We start from the raw sequence: 20632 nt of genomic DNA on the forward strand, positions 1-20632 counted from the left end.
CAGAGCTAAAGAGACAGCAGAAAGAAAGAGAACTCTCTCTTTGTTTTGCTTTGCTTTTTTTGCTCTTCGCTGACTTTAAACCAACCACCGAAACTACACAGGTGAGTCCTAGCATCACCATCATCATCATCACCATCATCATCATCACCATCACCATCACCATCATCATCACCATCGTCATCATCATCACTTTTATCCTTAGTATCACATGTACAGACTTTATTCAGACTTGCTGAGGTTTTCACGTCTGAGTTACTTTTCTTTACTTTTTTACGTAATGTGATCTTTTCTTACAGTAAGAAAACTTTATATTCAAAGCCCTGGAGATAATTTTACAGTTAGACAAACCATGTTATTACACTTAAAAGATAACTCGTGTTAGTCTTTCTTTTGTATCTGCAAACAGTTTTAATTTATTGTATCCACAGTTGATTTTTTTCCACAGATTAGCTTAGACTTAGCTTTACAGTTGGTGACCGATTTAACATTTAGATTTAGATTTAACATTTAGATTTACACTTAATATTTATATTTACCTTGTACATTTATATTTATCTAGATTTAAATTTAATATTTAAATATAGATTTAACATTTAAATTTAGATTTCATATTTTTATTTATTTTTAACTTTTACATTTAGATTTATTTAGAACTAGATTTAACATTTAGATTTAGATTTAACAATTAGATTTAAATTTAACATTTAGATTTAACATTTAGATTTACCTTTAGATTTAACATTTAGATTTAACATTTAGATTTAACATTTAGATTTACATTTAATATTTATATTTATATTTAACTTTTACATTTAGATTTATTAAGATTTAGACTTAACATTTAGATTCAACATTTATATTTTGATTTAACATTTAGATTTACATTTAATATTTATATTTATATTTAACTTTTACAATTAGATTTATTAAGATTTAGACTTAACATTTAGATTTAGATTTAACATTTAGATTTAGATTTAACATTTAGATTTAGATTTAACATTCAAATTTACATTTAATGTTTATTATTAGATTTAACTTTTACATTTAGATTTCAATTTAACAGTTAGATTTACATTAAACATTTAGATTTATATTTACATTTTACATTTGGATTTAACATTTACATATATTTTTCATGTTAACAAATTTTTAACAATGATAAAGAACATGCAGTTTACATTAATTTAAGTTAAATGTGAAGGAAGTGAGCTAAATGTTCAGAAAATATCAGCTATGAAACAGTGACCCAGGTTTTACATTTAGCACCCCTAGACTAACGTCCCCTTCCTCTGTCTACAGAGATGGACGCAGCAGCTACCAAGGGTAACAAGGCCGCTCCACCCAAGTTCAAGCAGAAGGAGACCCGGCAGTTCAAGAGCAAGGCTCCCAAGGCGGGGCAGAAAGGGTGAGATACTGTACACTAACGAACTACACAATCTGCAGGGAGTGAAGATCTAAACCCAAATATCTGTGTTTTTTTCTCAGGTTTGATGACGTTCCCGGGATGGACGGACTTGGAGGTATTTTTCCAAACTAAGACACAACAGAGAGTTGGAGTTGATCCAGAGTGACCAGGGTTGGGCTCAATTATAACTGGAATTGCATAATTGATATTTAATTACAGTTATGACATAATTGCAAGAGTAATCATAATTGAAAAAATCTGTTGCTGTTTTAATCATAATTGAATTGAGTTCAGATAAGTGACTTAGTAATTGTAATTGGCATTAAAATTCTATTAATCTACAATTTAATTAAATGCAAAACTGGTGAAAATGTTCTATGTCTTACACGTACGTAGTTAAATATTCTTAAATTATCAACTTTTCCCACAACTGTCAGTTCTCTTGAGAATCATTTTATTATTAATATATATATATATATAAATCTAGGGCTATACTGAGAAAAAAGGCTCAGACTCCCAAACCAATAACATTAATAACAATATTTTTCATTGATGAGAAAGCCTAACAAGGTTAGGAAGAGATTAAAAACAAAATAAATGATAGATAATATATATTTTGTGTATTTTACGGTTGCTTTAAGACATGGGTCAAACTGATCCGTTATCATAAGAGATGCTAACATAAAGCTAACACAAGAGGAAGGTTTTTATGGGCTTATTTATCAAAGTCTCAGTAATTGATTTCATTTAAATTTTAGTAAATGAAAACATAATTGTAATTACTTTCAAAATGTAATTGACCCCAACCCTGAGACTGACACAGATTTGTTGTTCTTTCTCACAGATGCCAACGTGGTCTGTCCCTGGGACGCGTTCGGGGACATGGAGCTGAGTGACCTGGCCCAGTTTGGACTGGTTTGATCCAAACATCCACTGGTGTTTATTTATGGAGGCTGCAACCATGCAGCTTTTCTCTCTGGGTTCTTCTCTGGAACGTGGAGACGACTTGTTCCACCAGAGAACATCCAGATCCGTCCTTCACGGAGAGGCCAGCGATGGTCGGGGCTCTCCACCACCCACAGGGAACTTGAAGAAGATCTCAGATGTAGAGCTTTGAGCTTTCCTCAGACTATAGTTGGTCTGTTTAGGGATTTGTAATCCAGTGCAGCCCAGCACCGCAGTAAAAGTGTCACACACTGTACGCATGCTTGGAATTCACTGTTTGTATTAAAGAGGAGAGTTATTTATCTTTTATTCATCAGTGCATCCATCCAACCATTCATCCATCCATCCATCCATCATACCACTCATGCACTCAGTCACAAATAATGCTGTAAATATTACAATAAAAATATATTTTACTGTATTTTGTCTCATCTCTTTTCTTTCTTGATGATATTTTTTTGTGCAACACTATTATTTAAGTGCTTTTGTGGTTGTTTAATCAAATGTATACAATAAACATAAACATGCATCTCACTTACAGTCACTGACTGAAAATGGTTTATTTCAACTCAGGGATGTTATTACCAGTTTTGTTCTAGTTACACTGAAAAATAATAATTACTTAATACTTCACAAAAAAGTAACTTATTAAGGTAAATGATTACTTAAATCAAAAAAGTACTGTGAAAAGTAAGGTTTCACTTACTTTAAATAAACCATTCAAATACTCCAAATGAATCCCTTAACCATCATTTACCTACTGTTACTGTATGAAGGATAATACACACTATTAATAATCTTTTATTAGGCTTTGTTAGATTCTATTTCTCAGTCTTTGTTCCTCTGATAGATTCTATTTATCTGTCTTTGTTTCTCATAAAGGAACAAAGAACAAATTAACAAATAGACTGATAAATAGAATCTAACAAAAGAACAAAGCACAATAGATTCTATTTATTGGTTTATGTTCCTCTGTTAGAGTCTATTTATCAAACTCTGTTCTTTGTTAGATTCTATTTATTGGACAAATCACAATAAATAGAATCTCACAATGGAAACAGAGTCCGATAAATAGAACCTAACAAAGGATCAACCACCGATAAATAGAATCTAACAAAGGAACAGAGTCCGATAAATAGAATCTAACAAAGGAACAGAGTCCGATAAATAGAACCTGACAAAGGATCAAAGCACGATAAATAAAATCACACAAAGGAACAAAGCTAAATAAATGAAATCTAACAAAGGAACAAGAACCGATAAAATAAATCTAACAAAGGAACAAAGTCAGATAAATAGAAGCATGCAAATGATCACAGACCGATAAATAGAATCTCACGATGGAACAAATAGACTGATGAATAGAATCTAACAAAAGAACAAAGACAGATGAATAGAATCTAACAAAGGATCAAAGACTGATTCTATTCATCTGTCTTTTTTCTTTTGTTAGATTCTATTTATCGTGCTTTGATCCTTTGTTAGAATCTATTTATCGGTCTTTGATCCTTTGTTAGATTCTATTTATCGGTCTTTGATCCTTTGTTAGATTCTATTTATCGGTTCTTTTTCCTTTGTGAGATTTTATTTTGTCGTGCTTTGATCCTTTGCTAGATTCTATTTATCGGTCTTTGTTCCTCTGTCAAAGCATGAAAAATAGAATCTAACAAAGGATCAAAGACCGATAAATAAAATCTAACAGAGGAACAAAGACAGATAAATAGAATTTAACAAAGGAACAAAGACCGATAATAAGAATATTACAAAGGAACAAAGCACGATAAATAGAATCATACAAATGATCAAAGACCAATAAATAGAATCTAACAAAAGAACAAAGACCGATAAATAGAATCTCACAAAGTGTTCAGATCAGTTAAAGAAATCCATTTATAAGCTACTTGTTTTGACAGCAGTTCTCACAGCGCGTGTATTTTCAGACGAGCTCATGGATAAGCCTCGACAAGTCTGTGTGGACGTGTTTCCTCTCACAGGTCTGATATTGTGTAAGGTCACTGAGTTATGTAAGTTAAGTGTCAACGCTGATCAAACACTGTGCAGAGAGATGATATTCACTGATTTAAGTCTCATTTGCTATTGATGGAGTTAGTTTTGAAAAAGTTTTGGGGAAGAGTGATTGGTTTTTTAGGTGTAACCATGGAGATGAAAAAAACCATGGAAATTCCATCTATCGTATGTTAGCTGTTAATCAAAATAAAGTATGTTTTAGACCAAAAAAAACCTCAAAAATAACAATAGAAACACAAAAATACACAGAATGACAAAGGAAACTAATTAAACAACAAAATAATCACGCAAAACGACAACAATAGACTACATGAGTCCAAAACACCAAAATACACCAATCAATGACAAAAACCTACAAAATGACTTTTTTAGTCCATGAGCAGAAGTGTGGGAGGATAAGACGTGAATGGGGTTTTATGCTGAGTGTTAAAGCAACCAAACTTTTATCAAATATAGAGTATGCACTGTAGTTAACAAACTACGGTATTTATTTAACTTTATTTTTCCCAGAAAAGTATAGAAAAAATAAGTGTCATTGTTTTCCAAAGTGCAGAAGATATAAATAATAATTACAATTATTCAACGATTTATGCAGAAAAGCGTGTCCTGTATGTTCATGGTTGGTTTATTTATGTAATCCAGGACTTTGTATCGTATTATATTCTGCATTATGCAGCCATCTTTTTTCCCTGCTTTAGTTAAAGGGATTAACAGTTGTATCATAAGATCAAGAAGAAGCTGCTCTTAAGTTTCATTGACGTTGCTGAGGTCACAATCCTTGTTATGCCATGATCCATGTGACTCTCCAGCAGGAGTAAATGAGATTATTAGCGATATTATGACTTATAATCTGCTATTCTCTAATCATAGTTGCCCTTGGACAAACCCACACTCACATGTCGGTCTGTGCAGGTGTTGATCAGCCAGATTAGGACAAAAAAACAATAATTACAAAGCTGTGTTAAGCAGCAGCAGCAGTAATGTTGTGATAGAAACACTGGTAAACTCAACCTGCTTTACATGACAAAAATAAAAACATGAAGATAGTTTGTAATATTCTGTTGGTGACTGGCCGTCGAGAGCTAGATATGGCACCAGCAGACCAAAGTAAAGGCTCAAAATGACTTTAAAAACAGTTCAAATGATAGAAAAATACACAGCGCAACAGCCAAGATACACGAATTTACTTAAAACACACTAAAAAACCTGAAAAATATACAAAACAACACCAAAAATACATGTAAATAACTGCAGAGACACAAAATAACTCCAAGATACATAAAAATTGGTCTAAAAAAATATCTGATGATTATAAGACACAGAGGCAAGCTACAATGACCTCATATAAAGGATTTTCTATAATTGGGAGCGGTGAGATAGCTCCAATGTTTGTGTCCAAAATAAGTTTCATTATGAAAAATTGTTTTACTGTATATCTTAAGAAAGAGTAACCTTTATAGTATAAATTAAAACAGAGACTTCACAAGGAGATTGTAAATTCACAAAGTAAATGCACAAAGGGATTTCAAAAACACACAAAATGAAATAAAAACACAGCACAACAGCCAAGATACACAAACAAAACAACTGCACATGTAAAATATACCCTGAAATACTGTATATACTAAAAGACACCAAAAATAACTGCAAAAATACAAAATAACTCCAAGAACGCATACAAATTGGTCTAAAAAATGTAAACAACAAATGACTATAAAACACAGAGTCAAGCTACGACAGCCTCATGTAAAGGATTTTCAATATTTGCGAGTGGTGAAATAACCCAAAGTTGGGGTCCAAAATAAAAATGGAGAAGTCGCATAAAGAAAAGAAATTGTTTTATATAATCTTTATACTATAAATGAAAACAGATCAGATTTTTTCTTACATTCCCACATGCAGTCATTGGCTAATGGAAATAGTAGAAAATAAAGTATTTTTTTGGATTTTACCAGCGTGTCACCCAAGAATCAATGCATATGTGTGACTAATCATTGGTGATGTGAACAGTCTATGTTCATAGCTCTAAGCTGACAATATTACAGGGAGGTGAGACATATGCTAAGTTATTTACTGAAGGCTCAAACACGCTCCAGACCCAAATCTTTTTTCCAATTTTGAGGAGCTGTCATGTCCACCAGACAGAATGTATAGCAGATATTTTTGTATATTCTGAGAGAGTAGGTGGAGCTATACTAATATACCACATTTCAGTTTCCATGTAGTTACTGAGATGTTGGAAGCTGAAAATGGAAGAAAAATAAGGACGCATAAAAATCTACACTAAATTGTCCATATCTCAAAAAGTATTCTTGTATGCTGTGTCTATTGAATAATGATGGAACATTTAGAACAAATTTCTGAATTTTTTGAGACCAAAGTGCATGGGCTTTTTGTTGAAATGACCTGGAATGACCCAGGAGTTGAAATAGAACATTATCAGTGAAAGAAGAACATTATTTATCTGAGAATAAGTTTATGAAAACTGTCTCAAATCCTAATCAGATGTAGAAACTTATTGAGGAAATGAGACAACATGTCCAGATCAGTCGTTTTTTCAAACATTTAAAGACCTTGTCAATTATCTCAGTGACTTATGGGGCTTAACTTGTAAAGCCCTCTCCCAGAATACCCATCATGCCTCGTGCTTCCCTCCTCAGACGGGGGTAAACAGCGTTGGGGGGGCTATAAAAGCTGTGTGTGGACGCTGTGACGGAAGAAAAGAGAATCTGTAAGAAGAAAGAGCTTCTCTTTGTCTCGCAGCAGCTTTTTTGGCTTCGTCTATCAGACAAACTTCTCTGACCTGCAGTCAGCCAACTTAACAAGTAAGTGATTCACAGCATGGAGCGGTTTTTTAGAAAATAAGGTTTTAAAGTCATATTTGAACTGAGGAGAGGAGGGTTTGTATAGTTGATGTTGCAGGAATGAACTTCGGAGGGTTTTTTAGGAGGTGTATTTCTAACAGCTGAGGACATGTGACTGCAACATTACATTATGAAATTTGAACAGTGGATTTGAATCTTTTTTTTTTTTTTTACCTTTTTATGATCTCATAATCAGAATGTAATTATTAAACCATTAAATACCTTTCTCATTACTCCCCTGTTTAACTGTTTAACCAAAGTCTTAAAGGTGCACATAATCAAAAAAGGAACATTAAATAATTAAACCTCTCTAAAATGAGGTGATTTTTCCATTTTGAAATGGATTTTTCCATTTCAAAATGGAATGTTTGTTCATTCCCTGCCTTTTCTGCATCAGTTTTGCTCATTTTCATTTTGTTTCTGTTTCATCAGCTTTCCCTAATATCTAACTATTCATGTATTAATACAGGACAAATACATTAAGCTATAAAAAACAGAGATGTTTGTACCAGACTTTATTTTAAAAGCTAATTTCCATTTGTGATCTGGATATTAAAGTTCCCAAAATCAATCAAACATGCTTAATCCGATTTATTTATTGAACTATTGTTATTAATTTGACCTTTTTCTGCTGTTGCAGTGCAACGAAACCAAATCACATGAGATTACGTAGCGGGAGATCTATCTAATTTTGCTAGACATTAGACAACATGTGTTGCTATGAAAAATATGGTGGAAATGTGTGATATTGTGCCAAAAACATGCAGATGAGGGTTTATTTAGTGTCGTGTAGCTATTTCCACTTCAGGAGCTGAGTTCTGTCATATCGTGAGAATTTGTAGCAACATTTTTGCACCTGATTTGCACATTTCCAGGTTTTTTTTTCTCCCGCCTGTTTACGGTGGAAAAATTGCGTGTAATGTCTCAAAACATGAGGGAATATTCTGTGTCATATTGTTTTAACGAAAGAAAAACTTTTATGGTTTTATGTGTTAAGAAAATGAAAAAGCTTGTTTTGAGCTCTGCAAGCAGGGAATTGTGGGTAAAGCTACCAGTCCAAATTCAGTCTGTTTTTGTTTTGGTTTTTTTTACACAGCGCAGCTTTAAAAACTGAAAAGACAGCAGAACCTTCTTCATACAAGATTATAAAACTAATAAGTTGTATATTTAATAATATAAAGCATAAAATAAAAGTGTCATTAACCATATTTTCTAAGATAAACATACAGCTGAGGATGATCTTATCATGGGAATCACGTTGCTGTAGAGTCAACAGGTTAACAGCAGGTTCAGGCTCATTATGCTGTGTGAACATTAGATTATGATCTTAGTTTTAATCTCACAACACGTCATTGATCCTCACCTCTAATTCCTGACCTGTATCATCAGGTTGAGAAGCATAATATGTTGGATTTATACGTTTAAGTAATGGAGCTGACTTAATGAATCTATTTTCTGTTTCCTAAAGACTTCAAGATGAACACAGCAAAGGCCGAGGGAGCGAAGGTGATGCCACCAAAGTTCAAGCAGAAGGAAACTCGTCAGTTTAAGAGCAAGGCGCCCAAAGCTGGACAGAAAGGGTGAGAATGTCACTATTAAACAGCATTCATAAATGATATCTGATTTCTGACTGTTGTTCTCTTTTACTCCTCAAGCTTTGAAAGTGACGTCCCAGGGATGGACGGACTCGGAGGTAAGACAACACCGTAAAGGCTCACATTAATAACAAAATAATTATTAGGCCTGGGCAATATATTGACATTCAAGATATAACGAGTTTTCTATTTTTGCGATATAGAAAATTATAATATCGCCTATATCAATCTATTTTTTTTAGCTTATTTTGTAGTTAAAAACTCGCTTGAAGTCTATGCTCTCACTACTTCTCAGAACAGCATGAAAGGCACAGTTAGATGGATTTCTGAGTGCGTCCTAATCCAGACCTTCCCTTAAACAAGCCACACTACAGAACTCACTCACACGTGCTGTCCCTTATGGGAGAAAAAGCCAAAAGTTTCACATATTGTGCAGCTGTTTGTTCATAAATGTGCCTGTGTGGCATTTTTCATGCAATCCAACTTTATTTACAAAGCACTTTAAAAACCCAGGAATAGGGGATAAAGTAGTGTACAAAGTGACAACAGATACTGTATATACTATAAGACCAACAATTCAAACAAAACAAAATATAAAATAACAGTGTACATAAAACCAAAGTAAAAAGGTGCATTTTTTGTGCATCATCAAATTTGACCTATAATTGTCTTTCTGGTCAGACATTATTGAGTTAAAAATATCAAGTTTTGTATTGTATGTTGCCATTTTGAGTAAAAATATTGAGATATAAATTTTGGTCCATATCGCCCAGCCCTAATCATTATGTGTGAATAAGAAAAAAAGGTTATTTCTAAGAAATCTAACTTGGTAAATACTTCAACAACTTAAATAATTTGGATTTCAACTATTTACTTAATTTTTTTTTACAGATGATTTAAGATTATTATTTTTGAAGCACTTTCAACAAATATTTCTCTAATTTGATATTTATACATTTATGGCATTGAAATTTGGACCATTTTGGGTTCAGTTTCAATAACAATAATAAGCAACAGTAACAAAAAAATAAAATAAAATAAAAAATGTCCACAAATCAAACACATTTTAAAACATGGTGAATTTGATCTTAGATATAGAGTTTTCAGCATAAAACTAATTATCAAATGAAATGAAATGAATCTATTTATCCTCTTTAAAGCCTTTTCATTTATTTTCTTCTTTCTCTCCTGCAGATGCTAATGTGGTCTGTCCTTGGGATGCGTTTGGTGACATGGAGCTGAGCGACCTGGCCCAGTTTGGCATTGTTTAGATGTTACTGGGTTGGATGGGTTGATGGATGTGATGTCATCATGTTTGTGAGGATAAGGAATGTGCTGCCATCTCCATGGAAACCATCATGAGGTTTTCTACCCTTAGCCTGGATCCCCTAATATCCCCCATTTTACTATTTTAGCTATTTTAGCTAACAATAATTTTAAAAAACTATAATAGATCCATCAAATCTGTAGCAAACGATCACTTCTTTAAGGCTTGGATTGTATTTTCTCTGTAGTATATAAAGGTTATCTTTAAAGCATATTTGGTTTCTTCTGGTTTTTCCATCTTTTAGTTTGATTCATCAGTATGTGATGCAAATGTTTCTGTGCATTTCAGCATTTGTTAATTTAATAAAAAAATATCACTAAAGAAAACATGTCTATGTTTTGTAACTGAATGAAGACAATCCATTGTTTCTGTGGAACTTTGAGAAATCCTAAAAACAGGGGAGCTGAATAACAGTTTAGCAGTTTAGACAATAATATATCATAAAGTACACAAAAATTTATGAATTCATTATCATTTGTACACTAATCTTAATATAAAATAACTGGAATTTATGTTAAGATAGAAATATGTCATTTTCAAATGTTAGTGCTGACACCTTTAATGTACTGCATAGTCACTAGGGGGCCCTGGAGGAAACATTTCTTAGGCAAGGCAAATGTACAGTATTTGTATAGTGCATTGTATCCACAAGGCAACTAAATGTGCTTTACATGATCAAATAGTGCAACAGAAAACATTCAACCGCTTAAAATCAATAACAACATTAAAATCAGCAGCAAAAAACATTGAAAATGATCAGTAAAAACATTTCAAATCATCAACAAATACATTACATCAACAACAACATGACCAAAAATGTCCATCTCAGTCATACGCAGAGAGAAAAAAGAAGGCCTTAGGTTTTCAGGAATTTCAGCTTTTCTGTAACATTTGGATTTACTCCATTTAAAGCACATGTGTCAAACTCAAGGCCCGGGGGCCAAATCCAGGCCTTTAGAGAATCAAATTTGGCTCGCAGGGTAAAGTCGGAATCACAGAAAACATGACTTTGTGTAAAAATACCAAATAATTTAGTTACATATCTCAGTTCATAAATCCAATTGATTTTCCACAGCATTTGCCAGGGCTCACAGTTTTCCCACGCTTTTATCAAATGATGGCAGTCATTTTTAATCGCAAATTGTTGAGAAAGAATTCTTTATCTTTTCCAAAATCCTACAATTTTATTGAAATTATTCCAAGAAGTTTTCCTAAATTAAATAACAACTGGTCACAAACTCCAGGAAATTTAAAGATTGGATATTGTCTGTAACTTCCATTACTTTACATATGTTTATAGGACAGATTAATGTTAAAAACTGCTAAACTAAAAACTGTACAAGTAAAGCCCAAAGAACTGCTGAACTAAATGTATATTTTGACACCATCGATTTAAAAATGACTTGGTCTTAGCACTAAAACATGAGATTAAAATGGGATTTCAGCGCAGACTTTCAGCGGGAGCAGAAACTCAAAGAGTAATCGTGACATGTTACGTGAACGCTGATTGGCTGAAATCTTCGAAATGGCAACGCCCTATATAAAGGGATAATACATGTGTTTGAAGGACAAGGTCAATTTAAATGACACCAAAGACATTTCTGATACAAATTTGTATCAAATGTGTATTCTTCAGCCTTAGAGTGATAATCTCGCAGCGATTCTCAACTGGTGGGTCGGGACCCAAAAGTGGGTTGTGGACCTGTACTGGGTGGGTCGTGGACAGCTGGTCAAAAATAAATAAATATCCTACTTAATGTCTCATGTTGGGCTTGTCTTTTATTCTGAAAGAAAAGTTTCTTTTTGACAGGCATGTTGTGAAATTCATGCTGCACAGGAAAATATATACATTTATGTTTTAAAAAAGATTATATATGTGTGTTTTCAAGAGCAATCTTTGAAAAACTACATTTGGTTGGATGAATTCTTAAAAAAAAAAGTGGGTCGCGATAGATGACTGGCAAAATGTGGGTCCCAGGGTGAGACCAGTTGAGAACCCCTCATCGAGTGCATCGATGGATTGATTGTGTATCACTTTAAGACAAGCTCAGGCAGCGAGGAAACATCTCACAGAAAGCACAGATCAAAACTGCTTGAGTGTAAATGATTTCCTATTTCCTCTACATATCTTATCTTAATGAAATAATGGATGGAAGATTAATGGATGGATTTATTAATAAATCGATGGCTGGAGGATGGTTGGATGGATGGATACAACATGAATGGATTAATAAATAGATGGATGAATTGATCGATGGATGGATGGATGGATGGATGGATGGATGGATGGATGGATTAATAGATGGATGGATCGATGGATGAATGGGGATGGATGAATTAATACTAAAATGGATTAATAAATGGCTGGAACTATTAATAATAGAATGGATGCATGGATGGATTAATAAATGGATGGATGGGTGGATTCATGGATGGATGGATGATGGATGGATGAAGATGGTAACAAATGGAAGGATGGATGGATGATTAATAGAATGGATGAATAATAGATGGATGGGGTAGATGGATTAATAAATAAATGTATTCATAATAGAATGGTATAATGGATGCATGGATGGATTAATAGATGGATGGTTGGATCAACAAATGGATGCATTAATAATAAAATGGATAGATGGATGGATGGATTAGTATTAGAATGGATGTATCAGTAATAGAATGGATGGATGAAAGAATGAATAGATGGATGGATGGATGGATTATTAATAGAATGGATGGATGGATGGATGGATGAATTATTAATAGAAAAGATAGATGAATGGTTGGATGGATAAATGAATGGATGGATGAATGGATCTCCCACCTGTCAGTTCTGGGGGCCTTTGTCTAAGACTGTCTCTTACCTTACCAGGTCAAGCTGGCTTACCTTAAAAAGACTGTCTCTAACTACAAATATAATGTCTAATGGGATTAACCAGAGTGATTGTAGCCACGCCCACAGTTGCTCTGAGAGCTGCTTTCTACATTGGTGGATTATTGACCTGTGGTCCCTGGAGCAAACAGCGTTCATACACTCGCAGCTACCAACCAGCATTTTTCACCGATCAGAAAACACCAAAACATGGGTCAGGAAAAGAGCCGAAACGAGGAGATGGACCTGGCTCAGGTCCAGGAGCTGTGCATCTCTTTCATGAAGGAGTGCCCGAGCGGCGCTTTACACCTCCATGAGTTCAAGAGGATCTTTGGTGTCCCGAGCAGCTCAGCAGAGGAGTCCCTCTACATCGAGACCATATTCCACTCCTTTGACACCAATAATGTAAACGATTTGTATCACCTCGACTTTGATCTAAAATCAATCACTGAAGGATTTTCTGTCTTTTCACAGGACAACGCTCTGGATTTCTTGGAATATGTGGCAGCGCTGAACTTGATCTTGCGCGGAAACCTTGAAGATCGTCTGAAGTGGTCCTTCAAGATGTACGACAAGGACGGTAATGGCAAGTTGGATCGTCACGAGGTGAAGCGACTCATACGGGTAAGAAGACTACTGAAATCTGCACTATTGGAACAATCTAGAGTTTGTCTTTCGCTTTGGGATTTCTGTGAGTAGACTGGGTGAGGACTGGGACAGTCGATAGTGTTTCTACATCTCAGTGTCAGCTTCAAGATGTACTGGCCCTTGATGTGGGGAACTTTCTCTCTAGACTTTTGAAAAGCTTCTTGGACCAGAGGTGAAACATCTTGAAGTGAAACACAACAAGTCAAGTTTTTTGTGATGCATTTGCAGCCTGAAAACATTCGTTGATATGCATTTCTTTGTGTGCAAATGTGTTGAAGAGGTGACCTCTATTGGATTAAGGCCAGGGGGCACGTGGGCTCACAGGGTGTTGTTGTGTAAGAGCAGATAGTTATTCTTAAAGAGGAAAATCTTTACTTCGCTATAATCTCTTTAGTGGGAGCCAGTAAAGTGGCTCACAGACCCACATGATCAGATTTACTTGTCAAGAATTAGGTGATATTTTCCCACAGCAATTTTAAACAGAACATTTTGTCCCAGGTGGAAGATTTAATTGGCCACTTGTCGGCTGTCGGACATAAACAACGTATTACTTTCATGATTGCAGTCTTTGGCGAACTGTCCTGACAAGCCCTCGATATTCACTGCACATTGCAGGGATTAGGTTTAGTGACCCACAACCATGGACTAGAGGAAGACCGACTGACTGAACGGTTGATGTGTTGAGTGTGACAGTGTGTCTGATCACTGTCTTGTTTCTTGGATCTCATGCAGATTATTCACAAAATCAACTCCCAGACGTCAAACATGAACATGACGCCGACACAGATCTGTGACCGGATATTTGAACTGGTCGACCAGAACCAAGATGGTGAGTGCCAAAAAAACCGACCCACACATATCTTAGATGAAAAAAATTTGACTTTAGAAGCTTCTGTAACAAATGATAACAAATAATATATGAAATGGTATCAGTCTTTAAGAACCACTGTCCTTCACTTTTATTACATATCATCAAAAAAAAAAAAAAAAAAACATGAATGCAAGAAATTTAACAGTCTAACAAAAACAATAGGAGGCTACAAATGCCACATGCTCCTACTTCCCTGCTGTTGTCATAGTTACACGAGCCACTAGAGGTCAATAGTAACCCTTACATCTCCAACAACTGAAGCTGAGTCCTTTTACTGATAAAAGAATGTTCAAACCAAATGACAGAGACAAATCAACTGAAAGACTGTTCACTGTAACCTTTACCAATTGGAAGGAGAGGTGATTTAGAAGTTACAAATGATGTAAATCTGTTTGAGTATAAACGTAAATATCAATTACATGCTTATGTGCTCAAATTTGGAGTACATCTAGGCCTAAGCAATATACAGTGGGGCAAATAAGTATTTAGTCAGCCACCAATATGCAAGTACTCCAACTTAAAAACATGAGCGAGGCCTGTAATTTTCATCATACATCATAGGTATACCTCAATTTATTTGCAAATTATGGTGGAAAATAAGCATTTGGTCAATAACAAAAGTGAATCTCAATACTTTGTAATGTCACATTCTGGATTTGCTTCTAATCTATCCTACTTGATTTAAACGAGGTCTACCAGTCAGGTACCAACTACTTGTGAATCTTTTGGCTTTACTCGTACTAGTCTACTAGTAGACTGTTTACTAATACTACTAGTGAGATTTGAAGTGCACTAGTAGTACTAGTGAACACAAGTTTAGTTCTACTGGTAAAGCTTTTTGCTGCATTAGTGCCCAAGTAGACCTTGCTCATAAAGCAAAATAGTTTATTAGTAGTAGTCGTCTACTAGTAGATGATTATGTGCTGGTAATAAAACTAGTAGACTTAAAATGTGTTACTAGTAAAAACTCAAAGCTTTACTAGTGCATTGTTTTGCTTCACAACTTGCACTTTAAACAAGCGCTTGTGGAGCTTGACATGTTTGACAAACTGTGACGAAGGAATCAATTTTTGGTTTTTTTTATTGATATCCCTGTGATGAATACATTGGTGAGTCATGTGTGTCTTCCTGCCTCACAGGTCAGTTAACACTCTCAGAGTTCTTAGAAGGAGCACAGAAAGACGAATGGGTGATGAAGCAGCTGAAGCTGGACATTAACGTTACCGACTGGGTGGTGCAGAACTGCGGGATGCTGCCCTGATCTTCATCCAAAGCCAGGAGGCCGTGGAAGGAAAGGCCACCACACTTTGGTTTTTGAAGGATCGCCTGCGTGGCTGCGTCCTTTGGAGCTTTGGCGGATTTTGAGGTGGAGTGGAGTACATCTCCTCTACTGCTGCAGCGCTGCAGGTTTAAAGGTCACTCCTAATGACCTGGGGAGGGAGCATGGCAGCTCATTTAATCCATTTTACCTCCACTCTTGTTTTTAGATGAAGAACAGTGGCCATAGGAAATGTAAATATACCCAAAATATTAAAGTTATATAATAAGCTTTATAAACATTTATCTGTAAGATATGATTTATTTTGTTATTATTTATTGGTTGAACATATTTATTCTATCATCATACAAACTAGTAGCCAAAATAAAACATTTCATTCAGCATTATCAAGACATTTTTGATGTTTTTGAATCAACACATTTACTTTACATGAGTAGAACGCACTCTCTTTGATATGCTGACGATGCTGTTGTGTATCTCTCACTCTTTTGAAACTTTAAACTCACTTTGAATTTTTAATGAAGGCGGTTTTCATAGCTTAGCTACATGCTAAGCTACCTTAGTGGGCTGGAAGAACCTGGTTATTATTTTGTATTGTTCTATTCTTCTTATCTTATCCTTACTTTTTTTACCCTAACTTATCTTATCTTAACTTATTAGGGTTAAGGTTATTATCTTAACTTTATCTGCCGTAAATAGTTTTATCCTAATATATCTAATCCATACTTTTTTGATCCAATTTTATTTTAACTCATTCGAACAATTGTAACCCTTCTTGATATAAAATTATCTTAACTTAACCTATCCTAACTAATCTATTCCTTACTTATTTGATATAAAATTATCTTAACTTAACCTATCCTAACTAATCTATTCCTTACTTATTTGATATAAAATTATCTTAACTTAACCTATCCTAACTAATCTATTCATTACTTATTTGATATAAAATTATCTTAACTTAACCTATCCTAACTAATCTATTCCTTACTTATTTGATATAAAATTATCTTAACTTAATCAAACTAGTCTTGGAAGAACGAATTGATTATTATTATTATTTATTAGTGTTGTGAGTGTAACTTCTGCAGGTCTCCCTTGAAAAAGAGGTTTTTAACCTCAATGGGACTTTTCCTGGATATACAGTATGTATATATATAATTACATTTTTAGATATTGGAAAGTCAAACCTCATAACCATCACAGCATTTTATTATATGTATTTTTTTTTTAATTTATTTTTATTTTTTAAACTGTCAGGTGAAAGAAATGCTCTGTCATGATATTCTATTGTGTTTTCCTTTTGTAAAAAATAAATTGTTTTTTTATTTTACATGACTGTCTTCACTTCTTCACCTTCTTTTGTTGGTCACACAAAATGTTTCCAATCTCAGTGATTTCTTAAACACAAACTGAGAGCCGAGTGTTGATAAGCCTGACTGAGCAACGCATCGTTCAATCCCATGCAATCAATCCATTTTTATATAAATAGAACCTTTCAGTTAGAAATGTAGCACAATGTGCTTTACCCAGTTTATACCAAAAACGTCTCCAATGAATTCAGAATGCTGCAGCTAGAATACTAACAGGTACTAACAGGAGAGAGCATATTTCTCCAGTGTTGGTTTCCCTTCATTGGCTTCCTGTAAAATCTAGAATAGAGTTTAAAATCCTCCTGTTAGCATACAAAGCTCTACATGATCAAGCTCCTGTATATCTTAGAGACCTGTTAGTGCCCTATCGTCAAGGCACATCACTCCTCTTTGTTTGCTGGTCTTCTGGAAGTTCCTAACGTGTCTAGAAGTAGAACAGGAGGCAGAGCGTTCATCTACCAGGCTCCTCCCCTTTGGAACCAGCTCCTAGTCTTAGTACAGGAGGCTGCTACCCTCTCCACCTTTAAAGTAAACTCAAAACCTTCTTATTTACTAAAGCGTTTACCGTATAATAGCGTTAACCTAACCACTAGGAACAAAGCCATAAACCTAAAATAGGAAGTAAAAACTAAGATTATATAGTAGAACACCAACATTATATTCAAGCACGATCCACCATCCACACATAGCTCTAATTGGCTGCAATGGGATGATGCCCAGTCAGACACATGTGCCGGGTTGTAGACAACCCCCCACTTCTGTCCCTCGTTGCATAACCCTTCATACTGCTCACACTGTTTCACACCATTTACACTGATGTCCACCCCATATATCATTACGTGCGACCAGTACAAGATGAAACCTCGTCTGTAGTGGTAGCATTTCAGAGCATGGAGGATGAGGCAAGACGTTTAATAATAACCTAACCACTAGGAACGAGTGTATCATAGTGTTTCATATTTTTCCTGCAGTCTGTGCCTTCTCCTCGCTCTCCGCTCTCTCTTCAGTTTCAGGTGTTTTGATGTTGGAGCTGGTGGTTCCTGATCAATGGTTCACGGCTCAACTATTCTGGAACACTCTGATGGTCTATCCTCCTAACATATTCTGTTTGTCCAGTCGAAGCGGATGGCTGCCACTTCTGAACCTGGTTCCGCTGGAGTTTTTTCTTCCCACTGTCACTAAATGCTTGTTCATGTGGATCTTGTTGGGCTCTTTCTTTTTCACTATGGACTCTATTTTTTGTTAAGCACTTTGAGATGACTTTGTTGTAATTTGCGCAATATAAATAAAGTTGAATTGAATTGAATTATTATATTTTCAATCTAATATCCAAACTACTCTCTAGATTTTCTCGTGAACTAAAGCTGAGTGTTGATCAAAATATAAAAAGTACCAACATAAAGAACATGCAAAACACTGCATAGAAAGCATTGTAAAATAAATTAACTAAGAATTTAAGTGATTCTATAAACATCATAAAAATAAAATTGATACATATAAAAAACTAAATACAGACATCAGAAGAGGGAGACAATTAGTAAATTTGAAATGAAAAAGACATTAATAATAAATAGTTAAAATGCATCGTTTAAATGTGACATTCAACATGGTTTTTTTTTCTCAAAATTTTGAAAATACAATTTTTTTTTTTTAAATATTATACTTTATATAATGTAATTGAATAATCCCCAAGCCTGGATTTGTGGATATGAAAATCACCAAATATAAGAAGGTTAATATTAATATAAAAAATAAATTTCTATCTCAGGGTTCATAATTTCTCACATTTAAAATATGGGTTAATGACATATACGGATTCAGCGCATGATATTCCATAAAATGTGCATAATCGGGCAAGGCTTGAATGAATATTTTGAAGGAAATAAAAATAGAAATACTTGTAAATATCATACAGGACTATAATATAACTAAAATAGTGCAGGAAATAAATTTGAATACATTTAAAGTCATTTTAAACATATTTTTTATGAATAAATCTAAGGTAATTTCTTACACATTCCATTCATAGAAGTTTTCTAATGACGTCATTTAGACACTTTGGGAACAGCCAATCACGGCTTCCGTTACTGCGGAGTCGGCAGCACTTACGTAGCAGCTGTGTGTTGACAAATGTTTAACCATCCTGCTCGTCCCGGTCCCTTCTGTCGTTGCCCAGTGGATTAACATGTAATTATTTATTGTTTAATGTTTCTTTTTACTGGAGCAATGACCCAGAGCGCTTCTTTATGAAGACGTGAAGCCGGTAAGCAACATCGAAGCCGAACTACCACACTAGCAATGTTAGCTCCTCAGTGTAGCAGCCACTGCAAAGTTAGCCGGTGTTACGGATCAACTAGCTCCCTCCTTAGCTGCTGACTGACTGCTTTGGGGATTTCTGGCCGACGACATTTATCAGGGTCATTAAAGCCTTTACTTTCTTTTCTTACCTTCTCTGACCTCCTGCTTTAACCACCGTGGCAGTTTGAGCGAGGTCAGCGCTTGACATGGAAACCAGTTGAACCGGAACACCTGGGATAGGATTAGCTTCAGCTGCTATAGCTGTAGCTGCTTGATTTGACTAGAATACAGCCTACACAGGCCTCTTTTCCACAGGTGAATGACACTACACTGGGGACAGGGTTGTGTTTTAATGGTTGTTGCGTTGTGCATCGTTTTATTTCAGTTGCAACAAATGCACTGTTTGTACCTGTGTTGATAAAGGGAATATCAGTTTGTGCACCACAGAGATCATGATCTGTTCATCACAAATGGACGTATATTTTTGTTTTTAAATATCTAAAATAATGTTTGAAACTTGAATATCTCTTTCTCTCTCTCACACACACACACACACACACACACACACACACACACACACTGACTGACTGACTTCTAAATTTTTGTATCCATTGCTGTCCTTTTCCTTCTCTGCTGTCTGTCGTGTATATGTAATAATCATCATTCTACATGTGATGCTGACTATGCCACTGCACTGTACTGTAATGTGTAAATGTATAACATTGTGCTTCTAGCTTTATATTTAGAAAGATTTACCACCACTGGGGGAATCGAATCACACTATGATGATCTCTTAAATGTCATCATAGCTGACGAGCTAACACATCAGTTTTATAGGTGACAAATCAGAAGCAGGAATTATGGCTTGACCCAGATTATTAAATACTGTAACTTAAAAAAGAATAACATGAATGCAATTTAGGTCATCGCTCTAACAACAAGCCCGGATGAACTACGACCGGGCCCTCGGAATGTGAATGTCTCTGCACCGAATAGCACGAACTATGTTCCTGAGAATTCAGTCAAATGACTCATTTCTAGAGATGTAAAAATTAATCGTGAGGCAGTTAAAAATCAATTAATAAGTGTCATGGTTCATATTGATACTGTACTTTGAAAATTTA

The 20632-nt window shown here is 34.8% G+C and overlaps 3 protein-coding genes across 7 annotated transcripts in view; all 3 read left to right on the forward strand.

The window, feature by feature from the left end:
* Positions 1-7064: 7064 nt before the first annotated feature.
* On the forward strand, positions 7065-10378 carry LOC114461018 (retinal cone rhodopsin-sensitive cGMP 3',5'-cyclic phosphodiesterase subunit gamma-like). The gene is made up of 4 exons (XM_028442903.1): positions 7065-7206; positions 8714-8825; positions 8901-8938; positions 10035-10378. The coding sequence occupies exons 2-4, from the start codon at positions 8722-8724 to the stop codon at positions 10109-10111; spliced, it is 219 nt and encodes a 72-aa protein (XP_028298704.1). The 5' UTR covers positions 7065-7206; positions 8714-8721; the 3' UTR covers positions 10112-10378.
* A 2871-nt stretch (positions 10379-13249) lies between these two features.
* guca1g (guanylate cyclase activator 1g) lies at positions 13250-15819 on the forward strand. The gene is made up of 4 exons (XM_028442901.1): positions 13250-13444; positions 13514-13663; positions 14420-14516; positions 15698-15819. The coding sequence occupies exons 1-4, from the start codon at positions 13250-13252 to the stop codon at positions 15817-15819; spliced, it is 564 nt and encodes a 187-aa protein (XP_028298702.1).
* Positions 15820-19315: 3496 nt separating this feature from the next.
* The window catches only part of LOC114460647 (golgin subfamily B member 1), a 49140-nt gene continuing 47823 nt past the window's right edge, over positions 19316-20632 (forward strand). For 4 of the 5 annotated variants that reach the window (XM_028442559.1, XM_028442594.1, XM_028442578.1 and 1 more), the window contains exon 1: positions 19316-19473. The gene's annotated coding sequence lies outside the window, so the exon portion shown is untranslated. The remainder of the gene's footprint in view (positions 19474-20632) is intronic. The other variant, XM_028442569.1, reaches the window with a different exon arrangement.

Source organism: Gouania willdenowi, chromosome 3, assembly GCF_900634775.1.
Source record: "Gouania willdenowi chromosome 3, fGouWil2.1, whole genome shotgun sequence".
NCBI lineage: Eukaryota > Metazoa > Chordata > Actinopteri > Blenniiformes > Gobiesocidae > Gouania > Gouania willdenowi.

Coding starts and splice junctions, on each gene's coding strand:
- LOC114461018 (XM_028442903.1), top strand. CDS start 8,722: ATGAACACAGCAAAGGCCGAGGGAGCGAAGGTGATGCCACCAAAGTTC. Junction 8,826..8,900: donor CCCAAAGCTGGACAGAAAGG/GTGAGAATGTCA, acceptor TTACTCCTCAAG/CTTTGAAAGTGACGTCCCAG. Junction 8,939..10,034: donor AGGGATGGACGGACTCGGAG/GTAAGACAACAC, acceptor TCTCTCCTGCAG/ATGCTAATGTGGTCTGTCCT.
- guca1g (XM_028442901.1), top strand. CDS start 13,250: ATGGGTCAGGAAAAGAGCCGAAACGAGGAGATGGACCTGGCTCAGGTC. Junction 13,445..13,513: donor ACTCCTTTGACACCAATAAT/GTAAACGATTTG, acceptor GTCTTTTCACAG/GACAACGCTCTGGATTTCTT. Junction 14,517..15,697: donor GGTCGACCAGAACCAAGATG/GTGAGTGCCAAA, acceptor CCTGCCTCACAG/GTCAGTTAACACTCTCAGAG.